At 39.8% G+C, this 22,515-nt stretch overlaps 1 protein-coding gene across 2 annotated transcripts in view; it reads right to left on the bottom strand.

Annotated features, from left to right (window-relative positions):
* Positions 1–22,515, bottom strand: part of STK4 (serine/threonine kinase 4) — an 87,114-nt gene that overhangs the window by 10,943 nt on the left and 53,656 nt on the right. The window contains exon 11 of one of the 2 annotated variants that reach the window (XM_044748049.2): positions 8,054–8,212. The exons of the other annotated variant lie outside the window; for it this stretch is intronic. Within the exon in view, the coding sequence (XP_044603984.1) occupies positions 8,129–8,212 (84 nt within the window). The 3' untranslated portion in view covers positions 8,054–8,128. Of the gene's footprint in view, positions 1–8,053; positions 8,213–22,515 lie in introns of those variants that run through there. 2 annotated transcript variants of the gene reach the window in all.

Below are 22,515 nucleotides of genomic sequence, written 5' to 3'. Positions count from 1 at the left end.
CTTCATCCTGCCTTGGCAACAAGGCCCATAGTGAACACACAGGTCTGGTCCAGGTACGAGGTTTAGACCTATTTCAAAGTTCTGTTCCACTGCTAGAAAATCTCACCTCAGAAGTCTGTTGTGCAAATGGTGCCATGAGACGTCTCTTAAAAACCCCCAGAGCCACAGGTTTTACAGACAAGCGTCAATTCCGTACAGACTGTACTTGAGCACTCACAATTCCGCCTCCAACGTCACAGACAGGATTTCTCAAACACATCATCCCTTCTGGACAAGTGAGTTAGGCTGATGCCCTGTCACAGGTGATGTTTTATGGTGGCCAAGAATGAGGAAAGAACACACCTTTGGAATTTAGCAAGATGACAAGGAAGCTGGATAGAAAGTAAAAGTCAAATGAAGCCACCAACATGCCATTCCATACCTTCGGCACCAGCCACTAGAAGGTCAGCAAAAGTGCAGCAGAAAAATGTACAAAGGTCAGTCAAAAGGCATCGAGGGCCACTGTCTGAGTGCCACCACAGATGCCTACCCCTTCCTGATGTGGATTTGTCTCTATCTAGGAGTGGCTTCTAGACTGGGGAGAGGTGACTCCAGGAAGATAAAATTCAGGCGATGCAGCAATCTCTCAGCAGATGAGTAACACAGTCAAGCAGAAAACAAGGAAACTGACCACTGAATCACAACCTGTGTGGGTTAAGGAAGCGCTGGACTGTTCAATTCCAAAAGATCTTGCTCTTTAAATGAACCCTCTGAGAATTTTAATGAGAGATTTCCTCTGATTCAAACTGTGGTCATGCCAAATTACGCTTCCACTAGTCCCTTATAAAATCTTCCAAATGCTTCTCCAATAAGGAAGAAAAGTTGCAAAACTATTATCTACCATTACTTCAATCCCATTTTGAGTTTATGAGTACTTCAAAGCAACACATGGAATTGTTATCAGAATTCTAACTGAAGAAAACATGACTGCATGTATATAAAATATTCACCAAGAAGACTGGGATGAAATGCAGATCTGAAGCCTGGCAAAAACAAAGAAATTTGGTGATGTAAGGACAAGAATTCTGACAGGGGTCAGAAGATTGGCCTCAAACAGCCTGAAGATTGCATCCATCCTCTCCCAGGAGAGGCCTCAGTGCAGGCCATGTGTGTGAGCGTGTATGAAGGATATGATCTGATAAACGGCATAAACAAAAAGACAAAAAGCAAAAGTTTTTCTCTAAATAATGGGGTTTTACTATAATATAAAGTATATTACTTGCATATTGTTATTTTTTGTGATTTATTAAAAATCATCCTTAAATTTACATGAGAAATTAATTTCTGAAGTTGTACTTTTGCATGCTTAGAATTTGCTCCAACTCTGTTCTGGCCTGAACTTTCACAACTTATTCTGAAAATCACAATGCATCTGCTTTTTGTTGTTGTTTTTGTTCTGTGGGTTTTATAATAGCCTTTAGCCAAAGATAAAGTTTTGACCAAACCCAAATTTTTTCCTAACATGACTCTGGCTTTCCACAGCAAGAACCTAGAAGGAACTTTCATACCCAAAATACAAAAGAAGAATGATCTCAAGAGGCACTGTATTATGACCATCTAGCATTATATCTTTAACTATAAAGGTGTGGTGAGTAGATGCTCTGTGTCAGACACTTGTGCTAAGCGTGGCCAAGCAGGAGTAGGGATGATAGAGGGGTGTGGGTGAGTAAGGGTGTGTATGGGACAAAAGAGTATATGGCAGGGTCCCTTCACACTGGAAGTGGAGATAAATGATGCAGTTAGTCATGAAAACAAGCTACAGTCTGAGGTATTACCGAGTAAGTGCCTACTGATTGCTAACAGTAATTAGAGCTACTTTTAATTGAGTGCTATGTGCTGGGCATTGTGCTCGGCACTTAACATGCATTATGTCATGTAATCCTCAGAACGGTCCAGGAAATAAGTAGTACTACCCCATTCTACAGAGGTGGAAACTGAGGCTCAGAGAGATACAGGAACTCACCCATGGCCGCAGGGCCAGTTAAGTATAAGTGGTTGAGTTAGGAAATGAGCCCTGGCATGTCTGATTGCAAAGCCCGAGCCAACTCCATCACGGCCACACGAGCTGGAGGTGAGAGAAGGAAGAGTCCCGAGGCCAGAGTCTCTGAGAGAAAGACCTTACCTTTAATGCATTCATAGTGCAAAGAAAGGGCGCTCGCTCTAATTCGGGGAAAAGTCTGACTTGCAGAATTTTAAAAATAAAATGCAAATCTTGTTATTTCAAGTAGCTATCATACACGAGATACAGGGAACTAATAAAACCAGATTAAATAAATGAAAGGTCTTAGGAGTTCATTTGTCAGTATTACTAATAGCTACTCAAAATTCCTTCAGGTGCCATACTTTTTCACACTTTCACACTTCCGCTGAATATAATTCTGTCTTCTGCTTAGGGAATGCCCATTCCACCTTCCAGCCCAGCTCAAGCTCCAGCTCGTCTTTCTCGCCAACTACCTTTTCCTTTTACTAAAGTGGAAGCTATCCAAGAGTAGGGACTACATCTAATATATTTTCAGAGAGTCAGGCTAGCAGAAAAGAGCTCTCAATAAATGTTTAATAGAGAACTATATCCTTAATCTTTAAGCCTTTACTTGAAAATGATACTGACTTTTTATTGGCTTCCCTCAATTACTAGTAAGACACTGGGCTTTTCAGAAGCTTCGAAAATATGTAATCAATAAATAAGCCCAAGAGTATAATATGTTAAATAAGGCTATGTCATTTACTCCAAATTGATCCATGCACGGCAAAATCAAAATGAACAGCTCCTCCAGTGTCATGACTGCAATAAAGTTACAAGGAAAATGGACATAAAAATTCACTCTAGTCTTGGTTGCTTATGATTGCTCTTTGAGAAAAATTCTATTTTAAGAGTTGCTCTAAATTGGTTTATAAATTTCACACTTAAGGAAGCCAAACTGTGAGAGGAAAACTTTCAGGAAGTTAGCAAACACATAACCTCCTAGAATGATTAAACCTCTTAGAATAATTGTAAATGTCTAAAGAAGATAAGAGTATAAGAATAGAGCAGAATATGATGCTCTTGCTATTTGAAAGCACTAAAGGGAGACATCAAAAGTATCATCATTCTTGCGGGGATATTAATCTTTCAGAAGATATGAAAACCTGAAACACCAACTGCACCACGCTGCTATTTTAATGCAGCTTAATAATTCAGGAAAAGAGCAAGCTAATCGCCTAAGAATCCCTGCCAGCTGCGCCTCTGTACACTTCCTCGGGCTGGAAATTTCCAAGATTACAAAGAGGCTTTTTCCCTCTCATCTTGCCAAATAAAAGAAGCCCAAAGAATCCCAAGCAAAATCTGTAAGTTAAAATACAAATCAATCTCACTTTAATAGAGGTAGTCTTAAAAAGTATCTTCAGACTAAATAGGATCCAATTTAAATATACTAAAAGAAGAAAATGTTTATGGAAAACTAGTTAAGAATGCAAATAAAGGCTCTCTGAGTAAGCTACTTTGCAGACCTAAATTTCTGCAATTTGGGCTGTCTTAAAGTGGGAAAACTTGTAAGTGAACAACACTCCATTTCTGGAAAGTATATAAAAATCTCTGTAAGCCCTACTGCTGGGCACACCCATGTAATGAAGGGTCAGAGATTTATAACTGAAATACCCCAAAAGAAATATTCTCTCAATATCCTTTGAGAAAAAAAGAATTCTGCGACACGAGCAGACAAGTTCTATTGGCAAGGCATGTCAGAATCTTTCTGCAATGGCCATCAAGTCTTGGGATGTGAACCCCCTGCAGTGTCAAGAACATAAATTAGGTCTAGACAGAGGGGTGTGTGTGTCTAAGACTTGCAATTCTGTCAAAACCACATAACTGCTAAATAGGGATTTTTGTCATTTTTTCTTTTATTTTTCTGATTTGACAGTCTAAAAAAATGGCTTTATTCCTTATTCTGTAAAAGCATTAATATGTATGCATCCTAGATACTTTGGGAGAGTCCTTTATTCTTTTCAACAAATGTTTTAATCCATATGGATAATTAAATGTGACAATTTATGCCATGGTAATACTTTTAAATGTGTGTAAATTCACAAACCAGAAAAAATTCTTTGTGAAGACCATGTGTCCTAGTTTTTTGAAAAGCACCAAGTGTCCTCTTTCCCCCCTGCCCCCCCAGAAAAGATGATCACCATATTCCGAGCAGTAAGCTCACCTAAGCTCAGAGTTAAAAACACTTAGCTTCTCTGGTATGAAACTGTGCTTTAAAATTTGTATCCTAAATGTTTTCCCTAAGGAGCAAGCATCATAAAGAAAGAAACTGCCTCCATCCTGGGGTCTGACATAAAACTTGGACTGTGTAGGACAGGCAGAGGAGAGAATAGTGATAGTACCATGATGCGTATGGTAATATAATGGGAAGGTATATTTCATAATCAATATGATGTTTATATGTGTCTATAAACAGATTCTTTGCAAGTTCTGATCTTCATAAACCCTTTTTCCCTCATGAAGCATCTGATTTAATAGCACAAGTATATGATTAGTACTGCTTCTGACTTGACAGTATTTCCTTTCAAAAGAACAGGGAGAGAGTATCAGTTATCAATTATCGCCTCTCAGCTCTGAATGCACCCTCCTCCGTGACCAAACACACACCGTAAGCACCTCTCCTTTACATGTGCGATGCAGAGCTTTCTCAGTTGAGGCTGGAGGGACAGTGCAGGGAGGACGAGGCTCCCTTGAGCATCTGGCATGGGCACTGGTGGTGTGGACGTGAGGAGAGTTGGTGGAGTGTGGCTCTGCGACGTCCAGAACCTGGTTTCTCTGCCACCTTGCAGCCTCGGCCTGGCCCTAATCTTTCAGCAGCCCTGTCAAAGTGGAGACCAGAGCCCTGACGTGGCTCACAGCCTCGAGGGCCTCCCGACCCCCCCAGCACCCAGACCCCCACTGCACACCCATGTCGCTGACTGCTGATGGCCTCCAGAGGGTAATCTATGGTTTGCCCAGAGCCTTCAGCCCAGCTCTGGTCTAGCCAACGCAGCAAACTCCTCTACTATGCCATGGGCTGACCCCTACCTTCTCCACTGAGGTCTGAACCCCTGGTAGTCTATCCTTCATGGGGTACACTCCCTGGGCCTTGGGAACCATACAGTTTCCCTACATCTTATAGTTACCTCTTTATCACAGGTAATAATTCCTTGTCTCAAACTTCCCCTGTTTAACCCACTGTATGGTTTCCATCTCCTGGTGGACACAGACTGCTACAGGGAGGAAGGGCCCAAGTGAGCACACAGCAGCACGTGCTTGCCCACTAACAGAAAAACTTCCAAAACGCCAAACCTCAAACAACCATTTAAATTTGAAAAATGCCCAGATAATTTCAAATCCAGAAGAGTCTCGTTTGTTTATTTACAGCCCAAGTGCAGAATTAAAGTAATCACATTTGCTCCCACTGAAAACTATATGAATGGTGAATAGATAAACCAATTGTGGTACAGCCACACAAATGAAACTACTCAGCAATCACAAGGAACAACTCCTGATACATGCAACAACTGGCAATGAATGTCAAAGCAGCATGCCGAATGAAGGAGGCCGAACACAAAGACTGCACACTGCATGATTCCATTCACAGGGCAACACAGAGAAGACAAAACTATCGGGACCAAAAACAGGGCACGAGGGAAATTTTGGGGTGATGGAAATGGTCTATATCTTGACTATGGTGGTGTTTACACAACTATATACATTTGTCAAAGCTCATCAAACTGTACACTTAAAAGGAGTAAATTTTATGGTATGTAAATTAAACTTCAATAAACCTGACTTTACAAAATATTACATATCAAAAATTGTGGAAGGAAGTTAAAAGTAATACCTAAAAGGAATTTTATAGCCTTATATGCGTATATTAGAAAAGAGAGGATTAAAAATTAATAAGCTTAATTGTCCAACTGAAGAAGGAAAAAACCCCTTAGAATAAACCCATAGAAAGTAGATAAAGGTAAGAACACAAGATCATGAATTCAAAAGCTAATGCTCGATGGCAAGGATCAATAAAACCAAAAGGTGGTTCTTTCAAATAACTAAAAAAAAAAAATAGAAAATTTCAGATAAGTTTGATCAAGAAAAAAAGAAAAGAAACAAATATTAGGAATTAAAAGCAAGCTAGAACTACAGATACCACAATCTGTAAATACCACAATCTAAAACCCAAAACTTCATGCCAAAAAATTTTAAAACTTAGATGAAATCAAGATTTCTAGAGAAACAAACAAACTAGATGTATCTGGAATAAAACCAAAAAGACCATGGACTAAGGAATCTGGACCACAAGGACACAGAAGGATGAGCTGGACTGTTAAAAATGAGCACTTCAATGATAGAGCCACAGAGGACGAAACCATCTTTGAAAATAGGTACAACCATGATCTTATTGAGCGAAGGTGCTTCTCCTATAAATGGGGGAAAAATTAACTTCCAATTTCCAGTTCCGGTAACAAGGCAGACTACTGAGATAACTACCGAAACTTCTTCCTACGAAAGAAGGGAAAGCTCCAGCGGCCAGAAACACTGTTTGTATGCCTACCTCCCTTTCTTATAAAGCTAACATCGTCATTCCCAGTAAATCCAGAAAACATGAAGAAGACTAGGACAGAAGGACAAGCAGAAGCCCTCCTGGCATTGCCTTGGTGAGAGGGCAGGATTTAAGGACCTTGCTGTACAATTATTATAGTAATAATAACAGTAACAAGAAAAGAAGCCAGCATTTCTAAACATCTATTAACCATATTAGCTGGTCACTACATTAGCACTTTTTATGTATTATTTCATTTGCTCTTCATTCAATCTTACAGCTATAATTATTAACCTGATACTATAGATGGAGAATTTGAGGTCTGCAGAATTACGTACTTTGACGTAACGCAGTCAACAAGCAGCAGAGACCAAAACCAAATCTGGTTCTGTCTGAGTCCAGTCTATACTTTAATGAAACCTCACCTGGCGTCTACTATTGGCACGTGCTTTACCCTCATAATCTTAATTATAGAGAGAATGAAGCGCAGAGACACCACCAAAGCCATACTGAATACAGAGAGTACCCAAGATTCAGTTGCTTGCCTCAGTAACAATGAGTTAGCATAAAGCTGGCAAGGTTTACTCAACCAGGTTACCATACTACTAAGTGGTTAAAGGCAAGAGACTGGCCTTCTCCATCTGCAAAATGGAAACTCCAGATAATCCCAACCAACCTTCTGTAGAGTCTCTGTGAGAAATAATCAAAATAAACACAAGGGTAGAAGTTCCCGGGGACAAATTGTGGCTGAAATTAAAACACAGTGTCTTTTAAGCAATGATATGGACTACTTCCCAACTTGTGGAATCCTCCTTCTTGTCAGAAACGACCAGAACGGTCAAGAAAACGCTGGACGATACCTCTTGGTGGAGACGTAGCAGGAGCTAGAACACAGGCCCGTTAAAGCCCCTTTCCCTTCTGAAAGCCATCATTCTCTGACGGATACAGGGAGATGAGGGAGAGGATGGCTCCTAGGGATTTAAGACATATGCCATTTGTCACCTGTGCTTCCAGTGAGGCCGCACGGAGGTGGCCTTGGGACGGCTCTCCCTAGGACCGAATGTGCCCAGGTGCCACTTGCAGGTCTCAGACCCGTTTCTGAACCTCTGTTCTGAGCCATCTAGATGTAAATCATTTCTTTTCACTATTCATATTCTTGTTACCAAAATTCACAAAATACATGGTCTGCACTCAGCTCTGTGGCTCATCATGCGGTTGAGATAAAAATCAATCTATCTGTGAAGAGCAGAGCTAAGTGGCCGTGAAGAATGAACTCTAAAGAAGAAGGCTTCCAAGCAGCCATGGATCAAGCAGCCTCAGGACCAAACAAAGGAAATGAAAAACAGCGTCAAGCTCACACAGGCTAATAGCATTTTAAGCAACCTCCTGGGATCACAGACTGCCAGCATTTAAGTCTTGCTGTCAGTGCCATTTCAATAACTGAGTTAAAAACCAAGCTCAAGTCAGCTAGTGCGATTCACCAGCAGAACCAGGCTGCTGGGACTCGAGACAAAGACGACATTCATTTGCCATGTGGTTTCTCAGAAAGCATATCTAAACAGCAGGTTTCCCTGGCCATTTAGGATACATATTTCTTTTTCAGATTGCTGTTCTTGGCTGGCTTTCTGAAAGTGAAAAGTACAAGATCTCATTATATTCCCCAGTACAAATGAATTCAGCCTTAACATACTTTAAACCTGGCTTTACAGGAAAAATAAGAAACTTGAAACAAAAATAGTATACTCTGTCAAGAACAATTTAGGCCAGTCTTTCACCAGAAACTGCCCAGCATGATTACTTCAGTAAAGATCCATTAACATGCAACTGGTGTTTATCCTGGCTAGCTGCTCCCGGGCACTCACATGGCGCTGTGGGGTCGGAGACCAAAATACTAATCGTGGTCGCCATTCATCTCCTCTAGCACAGGATTATGAAAAGAAACTCATCAGAAAAAGATCAAAAAGCAAACAAGCCTGGAGAGAGTCCAAAACGGAAAGGCAAGAGTCTGAGGATATAGGGTCTGACATTTAAAATCCTGGCTTAATTCACACTCAGACAAAAAAACCATCAACAGCAGCAAACATGAAGCCTCAACTCCTAAACCTGTCGTTGACAAGAAGAAAGCCTGGCCTAGTAAGTTGGGATGATCTACACGCAAGCCAACTCCAGCCAAACTTCCAAACACTCAATGCCAAATCAAAGGCAAATGATTAAGTCAATCAAACTAAGTCAATGCGACAGACTCGTATGTAACCATCAAAAGTGATGACTGTATAAGTGTTTTTAACGATAAGAGAAAATGTTTAAGATACGTTAAGTGAGAAACATCAAGATACCACATTGCACATATAGAATATCAGCTGTGTACAAAAAAACAACTGGAAGCAAATATGTCAAAGTAAACGGGAGGAGAAAGTTTCTTCTCTAAGCTTCTCTTCAATTTCTAAACTTTCTACAATGGGCATGTACTCTTTTTACAACTAAGAGGGGAAAAAATGGCATTGCAACATCCAGAAAAGTAAATCAACACTAAAAAAGAGGACCAAAAAAAACCACTTATTAAGTGTTTACTGCAGGCCACTGTCCTAGTGCTGGGCATGCATTATCTCACTTGATATTCACAATAGCCCTATGAGATAGGTGTGACTTTCATCCATATTTTTCAGGTAAAGAAAGGGAGGATTAGCCAAGTGACATAATAGGTGGAGAAGATGGGCTATGAACCCTAACAGAATGACTCTGGTGGCTTTAACCACTACATACACTGCCTCTCAACCACACCAGCAGAATCTGCCTCCCAGCCTGTAAGCTTGACCTAAAACTGAGCAACAATGATAAAATCTACTTTAAAAGACACTAGAGTAACTTTGGAGACTATGACTACAAAAGAGGAATGTGTCAAGGTACTAAGATACTCAGGTAAATTTTCAAACTAGAGGAACAAAAAGCACCTCTAATTAAAGCTATAAAGAGAATTTATGTGAGAGCACCACGGGTCACCACGGGTGAAAATAAACCAGCAGAACAAAGTCAACCCACAACTAAATTCTATAATACAAGAGAAAGCCAGAAAACTGTCAAAGACAGACTTCTGATATCTGTTCATCAAACTGCCAAGAAAAAAATAAAAGTATTTTAGAGATACAATTACTAGGACTTGGACAAAGAGGATCTGAATTCGCCTCCCGAAAAGTCCTCAGCAACAAGAGGCGTTGACAACTGGAAGTGAGAGACTAGAAAATACCTTATGAGAAAAATAAAAAGCATTGTACTTGATGCTCAATTACATAATCGGCAACCAGCCTAGAAGGACCCCTGACTCTTTTCAGCCCAACACTGAAGGCCTTTTGGTTAGAAATAATCAATTTTGCTTGGCAAAAACGCATCAAGACATAGAAGTACCCTGCATCAAATTCTGTAGAATCAGCCTATTTGAGATGCTTTAAAGTTAGTGCCAAAACCAATATGGTGTTCTGTTCACAGCTCCTTTAGAGAGGTTTTAAAAGCAGAAAAATATTGAAACTCAGAGTTTGAAGTGAAAACTTTCTATCTGTAAAAACAAGCCACTTTAGACACTAGAAGCCATCAAGACTTGGTAAGTAAACTCACCATGTATGTTAAAAATCATTGGTTGTTAGAAAAATTGACTATCTGTTTAGAAAAATATGAAGCCAGATCGCTACCTTACTGTTTACACCAAGACAAGTTCCAGAGAGAATAAGTGTTGAAAAAAAAAATAAATAAACATTCTAAAACAAAGTAAGGGTTAATATTTGTATAATATCGGGATGTGAAAAACTTCTAAACATGGCATAAAATTCCAGAAACCACAAAGGACACGCTGCTAAATCAAAATACCTAAAAATTTAAAATATCTGAACAGTTAGATGCCATATGTAAAGTTTTTAAAAACTGGGAAAATATCTTTACCATATATGTTAAAAGGTTCATAACCTTACTTGATTTATGAAGAACTCTTGAAGTCATTATAGAAAATAAGAATTCCATTAATAATTAGATAAATAACACACACTGGCAATTCAGACACCAAAAACAATAGGGAAATTTAACAATACATATCACAATTTAAAATTTATAAACAGTGTGACCCAAGCATTCTACTTGCAGAAATTAATTCTAAGGCCATACATATCGTGCAAAGATGTTCACTAAAGTAATGCTTAATAGTAAAATGCCAGAGGCCGCTAAATGTCCACGATTTGGGGATTAGTTAAATCAGAGGTCACAAACGCAAATGTTTTCAGGGGCAGGCGCAGGCAATAAAAATAGGCTCAACAGGCCAGTTATAAAACAACAAACAGGAAGTGGTACGATTTGCGGGGAACTGGAGAGCTCATCCCGTTTCGGGAACTCAAACTAAAACTTCTGTGTGCCATGGCCAAATTGGTTCTCCCTCCCTAGCCTCCACATCCCCCCAGGGTTAAAAGTGCAATCCATAGCCATGGGTTAAGTTCTGCTCACTAGTCTCTCTGCAACCAGCCTAGGAGGATCCCCTTACTGTGAATGCTGAATACTCATCTATTCTATCACATTGGAGTAGCTACAAAAGAGTTCATTGATGCAGCATCACCGACTCTCAGGATGGGACAAAATCTCAGAGGTCATCTAGTCCAACACTGAGCTTTCCTTGAGGCTACAGTCATTCAGCCTTGTTTAACAGGCCCAGGTACAGAATGTAGACAGAAGGAGGTGAAGGAAAGGGAGAGTGACAGAGTGGAAGCTGGCAGGGAGTAAGGACTAGGCTTTCTTGTGGGATTACCATTTTCCATAAGAACAAAACTGAGATGGGAGGAGAGGTGGCAAGAAGGAAAAAAGGTGAAATCCTCTGCATCATGTGCCTTCTATATAACTCCACATATTGATGAAATACCAGGAACTCAAGCACTATTTCTGAAAATCCTCACATAAAGTGCTGAATTCATAGTACACTGCTAAACATGTCTTCAGCAATAAACTTCTGGGCAGCTGCTGCCCTCATCAACCAAGCTGGCACAGGGAAGGGTTGCCACAGCTAATGCCACAGAGATGGTATATGGTATTTTTACACGATCTCAATCATCCTAGGAACCAGTGTAAATTGATCCTGGAACGGCTGTAGGACGGGTATAGTGCAGCCTCAGCAGCACTTCCAACGTGGAAAACTTCCACCTGAATCTGGAATGGCACATTTCTTCCCAACGTGTGAAAGTAACTTTATGCTTGGTCCTGCTGCATCCAGGAATAAGGGCACTTGGGAGAGGACAGCAAATTTCCTGACTTTATTTCATTTTAAACACCAAAATAGATACATCAAAAGGAGAACAGACTAGTGGTTGCCAAGAGTTAGGAAATGGGGCGGGGAGGGTGTGCCTATGAAAGCCAACAGGGGAGATCTTGGTAGTGAGGGAACTGCTCTTTATCTTGATGTATTAATGTCAATATCCTGCTTGTGATACTGTACTATGGTTTTGCAAGATGTTACCATTGGAGAAACTGCGTAAAGAGTAGACAGGATCGTTCTGTATTATTTCTTACAACTGCATGTGAATCTACAATTATCTCAAAATAAAAAGTTTAGTTTTAAAAAGGGAATATAAATAAGATTTTCAAAAAGATACATCCATGCCTGAAGGCTACAAAATCCTAGAATAGTCTTTAATATGATTTTCCTAAATAAAGAGCAAATGGAAGTGACTGGTGGGTCTACAAAGTGGATCTGAGTTTGCCCTTCCTCCAGCAGCTGGCCACCTCCGATCCAATGTCATGTGAATGTATACTCAGCTGCACGAGGAGGAGCACTCGACAGGCGATGGCTCCCAGATATGGCTCTCCGTGTCTCTCTGCTGGTCTGTCTGTATCTCTCTCTCTTTCTCATTCTCCCTCATACACACACACACACACACACACACACACACACACACACACACACACACACACATACACAAGCTATTTTATTTAACAACCGCACCATCAGGATTAAAACTGTTTTGAAAAAGAATATCAATGTGGAAACTTTCAGAGTCTTACAGCTTCCGGGCAGGCACAGAAGGGAAGCAATCTGATCAGAGAAAACATGAAAGACCTGTTTGAGTCAGGAAGTTTGCTATTTAAACCCTCAGAACAAGAAAGTCACAACAGAATTAAGCTCAAATTAGGTATTAAATAAATACTGCAAAACAAACAACACTGAACTAGGAAGTGGGAGCGGCTGCAACAGGGCCCTCAGCAAAACTGTCACATGAGCCGTGGGCTTGCCTCCCACTTCTCTTGTTTTGGGCAGCCTCCTACTATCTTTAACTCTTTTCCTCGGCTAGTTATTCTCTCCCTCCTAAGCATCACACATGTAAATAACATTTACTGAATGCCCACTCTGTCTCAGGTACTCTGCTAAGCATTTTAAAAGCATTTTCTAATTTAATCTTCTCAATGACCCTGAGGTAAATATAATTAGTATCCTCATTCTAGGTTAAGTGGCTTGCCTAGAGTTACAGATCTCATAAAAAGTGAAGCCAGGATTGAATCCAGGTCTATTTGGCTCTTGGTCAGTAGGCTATATTGCTTCTTATGCTCATTTTGGTCTCCAGGGTGTCCAAAGCACCTCCCTGCATTTTAAAACGAAAAAAAAAACCCTATGTATACTGAGCATCTTTTCTATGCTTTACACAGGCCATCTCTTTCAAGCTCAGATAACCCCTATGACGGGTATATTTTATCTCCATTTTAAAGATCAGCAAACAAAGAGTTAGAGAGCTTGAGGGCTCCTGAAGGCTTTAATCTCACCTAAATAAAGGCATCTCCTTTATGCAGCAGAGGAAGAAACAAGAGCTCCAGAAACATTAGGTGGCTTGCTTTAAGGGCACAAAGGTAGTTACTGGCAGAGCTGAGATCTGATTCCCAACGCACTGCCCTCTTTATCTAAGCCGTGACGGAAAGCAACCAGCATGTTAATAATAGAGTAGGGCTGCCAGGCACTTTGCTGATGCTTTCCGTGCTTTATCCACCTCTGATCTGGGGATTCCCAACATTGCAGTTCCAATCAGTTTTCTACTGACATTTTACTGAAGAATGGGAAAAATATTTAAAGTTCACATCTATCAAATTTATAAGCTAATTAACATGCTCCTATACACACAGACAAATGGATATCACAAAAAGAGAATATGAAAAGATTCGGAAAGCTTTTCAAAGAATGCATAATTGGGTTCAAACAATGTAATATGTAATCAAACAACACATTCTGAGCACCTGTGTGCCCTGGCTACTGGCCCAGGCCTGGGCACACCAGAGAAAGAAAACAAGCAGCCCTAAATTAGATGAAGGCTGACCACCAGCACAAATATAACACTTCTCACACAATAAATGCGTGCTATTCTGAGGAAAAAAAATGGTCTTGACATGAGAAAAGTCAGATTTAAAGCCTGACTCAGTCACTCTCTGCTCGAGCTCCATGAGTAGGACACATTACCTAGCGTCTCTGAGCCTCTCTGTCAAATGAATGGGAATAACATCTATTGTGCGAGGACACTGTGAAAGGCAAATGGGACATGACATTCACAGAGACTAACACCCAGTAAGCACTCTATAACTACTACTTTCATCATTTTCATCTAAAATTCTACCACCTTAAGAGAACAAGGCCAAAAAAGTTTAAAATAAGACAAAGGGGAAAGAGGGAGGTAATAGACAAAGGGTACAAAGTTTCAGGGATACGAGATGGGTAAGTCCTAGAGATCTACTCTACAGCATGGGGCCTACAGTTAACAATCCCGTATTGTATACTTAAAAATATGCCAAGAGGGGAGATGCTAGTTAAGTGTTCTTATCACTATAATATAATAATAATAAAAATAAATGGAGAGGTGGGAGGAGAAATAACACAAGATAATGAACAACCAATATGAAGATTACTAAAAATATTCAGTATTTACCACTAAGGTAAGAAAAGTAAATTTATAGAAAAGCTACTATTGAATAGATAAGGGTATGAGAGAGGAAAAATTCAGGAATAGGAGCCTGAATGAGACTGACAAGCAGACTGTGACAGAGACATCTGAGAGTGTATGAGATGTCTGCAGTGGCCACCAAGACTCCTCTATAATACACACCTTTATTTTCAAAGAGGTTATATTTGGGCAAAACTGAAGGTGTTCTTAAAATAATGCCTTTACTAAAATGTCATGCTAACTTAGCATGACATTTCTTGAACAACAGCATAATAACTGTAAAACCCATGGTTACAAAGTAAATAATAAAGAACATCAAAAGAAGGTAAAAGTTAAGCTGTTTCAATAAGGAGAATTACTGGGGCCAGCCCCCTGGATGAGTGGTTGAGTACATGTGCTCTGCTTCAATGGCCCAGGGTTTGCTGGTTCAGATCCTGGGCACGGACCTACACATCACTCATCAAGCCATGCTGTGGCAGCCACATAGAAGAATTAGAATAACTTACAACTAGGATATACAACTATGTCCTGGGGCTTTGGGGAGAAAAAAAAAGGAGGAAGATTGGTAACAGATGTTACCTCTGGACTGATCTTCCTCACAAAAAAGCCCCACAAACAAACAAGGGGAATTATTTATGTACATAATTAAGGAAATGTGGGCCTGGTCCCTTGGCCAAGTGGTTAAAGTTCTGTGTGCTCCACTTTGGCGGCCCCGGGGTCACAGATTCTGATCCCAGGTGTGGACCTACTCCACTCACCAGCCATGCCGTGGAGGCATCCCACACACAAAAAAAGCAATAGAGGAAGATTGGGACAGATGTTAGCTCAGGGCGAATCTTCCTCAGCAAATAATAATAATAATAATTAGGTAAACGCAAAACTTGTCAGTCTGCATTATGTTCTGAATAAGCCTGAAAAAACCATTTGAGTCAATAACAAATACTCCTCTAATATTACAAAATTCCCAGTAAGATACAATAAGCCTGAAACCATTCTTCGTGGTCACTATAATTAATTCCATCACACATTATTTGAAAGATGATTCTTTTTCCTGATTTGTAACATTAATTACCTAGTACGTTCCAGAAGCTCACAATGAGGTTTGTTTTGTTTTGTTTTTTCATCTGAGAAAACACCCAAGAGTTAACTGAGACAGGAAGTGACCCGGGGCCCTGGGTTCTAGACTTGATTCTGGCATTAAGTAGGAAAATGGCCTTTTAATGTCTCTGGACTTCAGATCCTCAAACTATAAAAGGGATAAGAAACCTCGCCTTGCCTCATTCACAGGAACGCTGTAAGCATCAGCAAATTAAACAGGAAAATATGAATGCAGCTTTAACTATATTAAACGTTATAGTAACCTAAAGTGATGATAACATTACCATCATCAGCAAACAGAGGAAATCCAGAAGTCTGGGCTCAACTGCTCCTTTGGCCTTCTCCTGTCTCTGGATAATTTGTTATTTTCAAAGATTTAATTTTTTTTACAAAGGTAAAATAAAAAGTGAAATGATAAAAATAACTAATAATACTCAATATACAACGAACCAAAGACAAACATAAACAGCCTTACAATTGTCTGCTGGTATAATTCTACCACAGTTCTAAAAATAAAGTTGATTCAAATATTTGATCCTCCCTCTAATCCTCTGGGAAAAGGAGGACAGGTGGTTTTACGCTTGATTTTTACAAACCACAAACCTGACACTCAAGGAGGAGAAACTCATCCAAGGTCCCGGCTAATGCCAGGGCCAGTCACCCCTCTTCTGACATGATTTAACCCTCATTCTATTGGTCTATGCTACAAGGCACCCCTATTTTCAAGGAAACACGCTTCACACAATGCCCAACTTCCAGGCTGATGAAGTAATTTTATCATTCGTTTGACATGGCTGGCAACCTCTCTGTACATAAGGAAATTCCATGTAGGAGACTGCACCCACAAGAAGTGAGAGGGTGGCATCTATCGGCAAAAAGTGTGTGCTGCAACAGGAGGAGCCTGAGAGCCTCAAGATTTGAAAAATACCAACAGTTTATGAAATGAGAGGTGGGTAGAAACAAAAACGATAGGGAACAGAGATGTAAGGGAAAGCAAGAAAGCACTGGAAAGTTCTAAAAATGACACCCATGACCACTTTAGGTAATTAATCCCCTTGGTAGTAGTTCTAATTCCTTTCTTTCAGAGCAGTTGTTTAAATCAGTCTCTTTGGGAGCAAGTGTTCTTTGGGAATGTCTCTGCTTTTATAACGGAAGTCAGTGGCGAATCACTGGGAAAAGGGGTTTAGGTTACTGAAATTTACTCCATGGACAACGTTTCAAGAAAGGAAGAGCGAGTGGAAGGAGAGAGGAGGAAGCTGACATTTATGAAGTGCCTATTATGTTGAAGGCACTTTATATGCATTACCACATTCAATTCTCATACACATACAGAATCTATCCTCTAAGTACCAGTATTACCCCCCATTTTACAGAGGAGGAAACTGAGGCACAGAGAGGTAAAGAAATTGGCCAAAAACCACTCAGTAAATGGTGAAGTCAGGAATCCTAAAAGCCTGACGGCAGCAATCTTAACTACCAGGCATATGACCTCATCCAAAAAAGCAGTCACTTAGGTACACATAGGCATCATCTATTTCCTTACAAACAGACTCAATTGCACCTTTATAAGAACTTCTAAATAAATATGAAACCTAATACATTCTTGTCTAAAAAGAACCAATACTGAGTTGTATCTTCTTCTCGGAAGCAATATAATAAATTACCATCAATGAGCCTTCTCCTGTCTGAATCATTTCAACACCTCTTGTTCTTTACACAGTCAGCTCGAAGTCTCAGTAATATCAGCATCAAACTCCAATAGTGAGACGGAGAAAGGAAGAGATAGGGCTTCCATTCAGAATCACTGGTGCTTTGAGTAAACACGCTGTCAGCAACAAGATGCTCAGTTCTGCTGTCCTTCATCTGAGTGCTGGAGCATCTGGATTTTTATTAAGAAAATGTGGTCATTTTGGGAGAGGAAAACGATATAAGGATTACATCTCAGGTAATGAGAAAAGTTCCACATCATGTGTTTTCTTTCAAAGGGACTAGGCTACAAAAACAAATACTTCTTTCAGAATTCTAACAGAGATTTTCTTTTTCTTTGGAGGGAGGTGAGGAGATTGGCATAAATCTTTTCCCTGTCTTCTCAACACTTCATGTCCCAGGAATATAGATTACTGAACTGTCAAGAATCCACGTGAGAAAAAAAATGGGAGGCGAAGCTGAGAAGAAAGACTGGAGAAAGTATCTGTGACAGATCAAAGGAAGAAGAGTGAAAAAGATATGTTGAGGTGAATGAGATCACAATTCAAGGTCACGGCTGTGGATCCGGCAATAAGAATTTATAGTCACCTCAGCTGAAAATTTAAAACTACGCTTTCTAGATTAATAAGGAATTTACATCAAAAATATTTTTAGCCTTTGGAATCTTCTGATTGATGAAAAGTAAATAATACAAAACTTACAGTATATGTTTTTCTTTTTCTTTTCTGACTTCAAATTTAGCAAAATTAAAGTGACCGAACCAAATCTGGCCCTGGTCAAAATGAGATTCAAACTTAAGAAATTTCAGGTTCTGATTACAGCATTTAGGAAGCCCAGCCCTCTAGGGATTCCTTCACTTATTAATCCCCACCGGTCAACATTCTGATACCCGGATACCCGGGGCGTGGTCTAACGTTTGTGGGGAGAATGATTGATGACCCACTGTCCTGTGACACAGGTGTTACAACTAAATTAGAGTCTAGTTAGTTTATATAAACAGCACCGAACTGTGGCAGAGAGACACCATTTTGCAACCTCTAATGAAACAATGCATCTAGGTAATGACGCTAAGTGGCTGATAACAGAAAAAGAGGGATGAGCATATATCCAGATATTTGGGTCCTCCTGATGAAAGTACACATACCACCTACGAAATATCCTTGCCAAAAAGCATTGAACCTGAGTCTGATCAGGCTTCCAGATCAGTGTTCTCAAAGTATGGCCTACGGACCTCTGGGAGATCCCTTACACTCTCTGAAGGAACCTGTGAGATCAACCTCTTTTCATATTAATACCATGACAGTATCTGCCTTTTCTACTGTGTTGACATCTGCACGGATAGTATGAAAGCAGTGGTGGGTCAAATTGCGAGCTCCTCAATATGAATCAAGTGCCAATCAACCATTGCACCACGTGGTACTAGCAGCTATTGCACTCTTCACAACCACTGGCTCCAGTCAAAAACCAAAACCAAAAACCAATTCCCTTAAGAATGTCCTTGATGAAATAGTCAAAGGTATTAATTTTATCCAGGTTCAACCTTTGAGTGTATGTCCTTTTAACTGTATCTGTGATGAAATGGAAGTGTGCATTAAGCACTTGTGCTGCACACTGAAATAGGATGGTTGTCCTGAGCAAGGCACTTGTGCAATTGAGCTGTGAGCAAAACCAGCTGCTTTCTTCTTGGAACATCACTTTTACTTGAAAGAATGACTGACAAATTGTGGTTATTCAGACTTAGGTACAGGTATTTGGCAGACATTGTCCCAAAAATGAACAAAGTGAGGCTGTCACTTCAAGAAAAACAGTTGAGAGTGTTTGTTGCCAATGATAAAATTCAGACTTTCAAACAAAAATTAGAATTTTGGAGAACTTAATTGTACCCCTGTGAGCTTGACAGCTTCCCTACACTTAGACAATTTTCTGTTGAGGTTGGTGGTAATTTCAAGGAATGTGATTTATTTTATATTGTATAATGAAATATGCCAACATTTGGAACATATGTGTAACTCAGTGAACCAATATTTTCCAAAAGATCAATGCATGATTTTATAAAATCCTATGTGAGCAAAAGTTCCATTCAAGGTGCAAGACAGACCAATGAATTTTCATATGCAGAGTAAGAAAAGTTCAGTGATACAGTTTCAGATTCCACATTGCAACTAACCTTTAGGAAACCATCAGTTGTTGAGTTGGAGCACCAAGATAGAAGAATATCCACAATTATCCAAAAAGACTATTAAGACACTTCACCTTTTCCAACTACATCTTAGGCAAGACTTCCTTCATATACTTCAACCAAAACAATATATCCTAACAAATTGGATGCAAAAGCAGCTATAATAATCAGCTGTCTTCTATTAAGCCATACAGATTTGAAAACATGTAAACAATGCCGTTTTCACTCACTTCTTTTTGTCTGGGGAAATATGGTTATTTTTCATAAAAATATGTTCTTTATATTAATGTGTAATTGGTTTCTTATTATTTTCAAATGAATTAATTTTTAAAAATTTCTCAGTTTTAATTTCTAATTCAGTAAATATCAATAGATATAACCCACACAAACAAAAGTTCCTTGGTGTCCTCAATAATGTTTAAAAGTGTGAAGGGATCCTGAGAACCCCTGGTTCTTGATCAAACTACCAATTTACACGAAATTCAAGGAACATTAACAGCAGCACTTAGATGCAACCAGCAATGTCCAGAATGTGGGAAACGGGATAACACTGGTTTCTTCAATAATATCAAAAAGTGGGTGTGTAGGCAAGGCAGGAGAGGCGGGAAGATACAAATTAAAAGTGATTTAAAAGACATATCAACCAACTGTAATGTATGAATCTTATTTGGACCCTAATTCAAATAAACTGTAAAGAAAAAAAAAAGTATGAGATGACTGGGAAAAACTGAACACTGACAAGGCATTTTATGGCATTAAAGAATTATTATTCTTAATTTTTAAAGGTATGATAAAGGTGTCGTGGTTATGTTTTTTAAAAGGACCTTTAATCTTTTATAGATACATATGGAAAAATTTAGAAATGAAATTTGCCTGGGATTTGTTTCAGAATAATCACGTGAGGATGAGGAAGAGTGGAGTGGAGGATCAGATAAAACAAACAGATGATGAGTTGATGACTGTCATAGCTGAGCGATGGGAACTTCATTAGGTTCTATTCTAGCAATGGAGGCTGGGATATTTAAGGATATGCACTAATCTTTTTAAATTCATTTTGAAACAGACAATAATTCAAAGACTATGTTTGGGGAGTGTTTCTTTTGTTTCTGTAAAATGGCAGATAAAGTTTAAAGTTGTAGATACCTGGGTTCCCAGAAAACATCAAGATGCAACCTTGAGAGCATTACTTTAAACATGAGTAAATAAAGCACCTCTGCTACCATCAATCGCGATTGTAAATCACAGATAAGGCAGTAACAATTCTCATCTTCCCCCAACGTCTCATTTCTGAAGTGTATAGCCAAAAGCAAAAAGTGCAACATAATAAAAATGACTAATTGACTGTACCCACAATTCAGTAAAGCTTCTTTATAAAAATCCAAAGAAATCTCTACTTAATCATATTTGGAGCCCTGATCTAGGAAAGAATGGTAAAGATGAAGTTTAATGAAATCATAGGTTGTGTAGCCCTCCCGGGGAAAACTCAGAGCTAAAATGTATCCTTCCTGCCACAAACAGCCATCTGAATGGCTTATCACTATCCAGGGAAGCCAACAATCAATCCTGTTCAGGTTCTGTTACTTTTCTCAAATTAATTTTGAACTAACAGTTCAGTGGTTTTATATCCTGATGGACCCATTATCACACAACTTCACAGGGACATTAGCTTAGCTCTTTGTGCTGCATTAGGATTCTATTTTTAACTTCTCCGGAAAGGAAAAATCTAAAAGACTACTACATATTTCCAGCAAAAATAAGGGCACACTGGGCCCCATTCATCTCACCCGAAGGGCTCTACCTCAGTCCCCCGCTTACACACACACACACGCAGACTACGCTCCAGATACAATTCCTCAGGACTGCCCGGCCATTCCACGTTCCTTAGTGCCTCCACAGACACACTGCCCCCTCTCTGCCCAGAAGGCCCTCTCCCTCCTCTGGCTGGAGAATTCCTACACATCTTTCAAAATACACTTCAAATGAGACTTCTTGATGCTTTCCCAGGGGTTCTTGCTTCCTCTTCTGGGCTCCTACACTACTTTTTATATGCACTTTACGAACAGAATTTACAGAATAGCCTAGAGAGAAGCCATATAGTGTAGGTAGTTGAGAGGCTGGCCTCTGGAGCCAAACTGCTTTGGTTCAAATCCTTGCTGTGACACTTACTATCGGTATAACCTCAGTGAATTACTTGCTCCCTTTAACCCTCAATTTTCCCATCCATAAAATGGCAATAACGTTACCCACCTCCTGGGATGGTTATGAGGATTGAGCTAATACACATAAAGGAGTTAGACCAACGCCTGGTACATAGTAAGCTCTCAATAAATGTAAGCTATTATTAGCACAAGGTATCAAAATTATTTGATTATGTCTATCTTTTCTGCTACACCATGAACTCTCTCAGGGTAGTGACTGTATTTATTGAATTAATTCAGACACTGTGTCTGAGATTAATTGAAAATAGTGTACTAACTTCAAGCAGGCAATTACTAGGTGTTAGGAATACAAAGATGAGTAAAATAAAGTCCCGGCCATCAAGGGTCGGGCAGTCTTGCCTATACACACACAGCACAACACACAGAGGACTTCCAGGAATGGATGTGGAATTAATATGTGGGGCACAGAGACTATCAGCTCTTTTTATAGAATAAGGTTTCAATGCACTCACATGTATTGTGAGTACCGATGTGCTGTCCTACGTGGCACTCTGCTCCAGCCATAACACACTTAGTTCCTTCCTCACGTACACCCACCACGTCCTGCTTCAGTCTCTGCACCTGTTCCCTCCGCCTTCCCCTGGCTTGCTTCCCCTCTTCATTCAGGTCTCGGCTGAACGTTCTGTTCCTCTGCAGGGCCTTCTGTCACACTCCTTTACTATGCTTTTATTCTTTAAACAGCCATTCTGACCTGGACTGATTTACTACCTGCCTTACTCCGTTCCCCTCATCACATGGTAAGCTCCAGGACACACGAGCCTCATCTGTCTTGTCACCACTCT

The sequence above is a fragment of the Equus asinus genome, chromosome 15, assembly GCF_041296235.1.
Source record: "Equus asinus isolate D_3611 breed Donkey chromosome 15, EquAss-T2T_v2, whole genome shotgun sequence".
NCBI lineage: Eukaryota > Metazoa > Chordata > Mammalia > Perissodactyla > Equidae > Equus > Equus asinus.
Note: the sequence above shows the minus strand (reverse complement) of the source record. Positions and strands in the feature narration are given on the sequence as shown.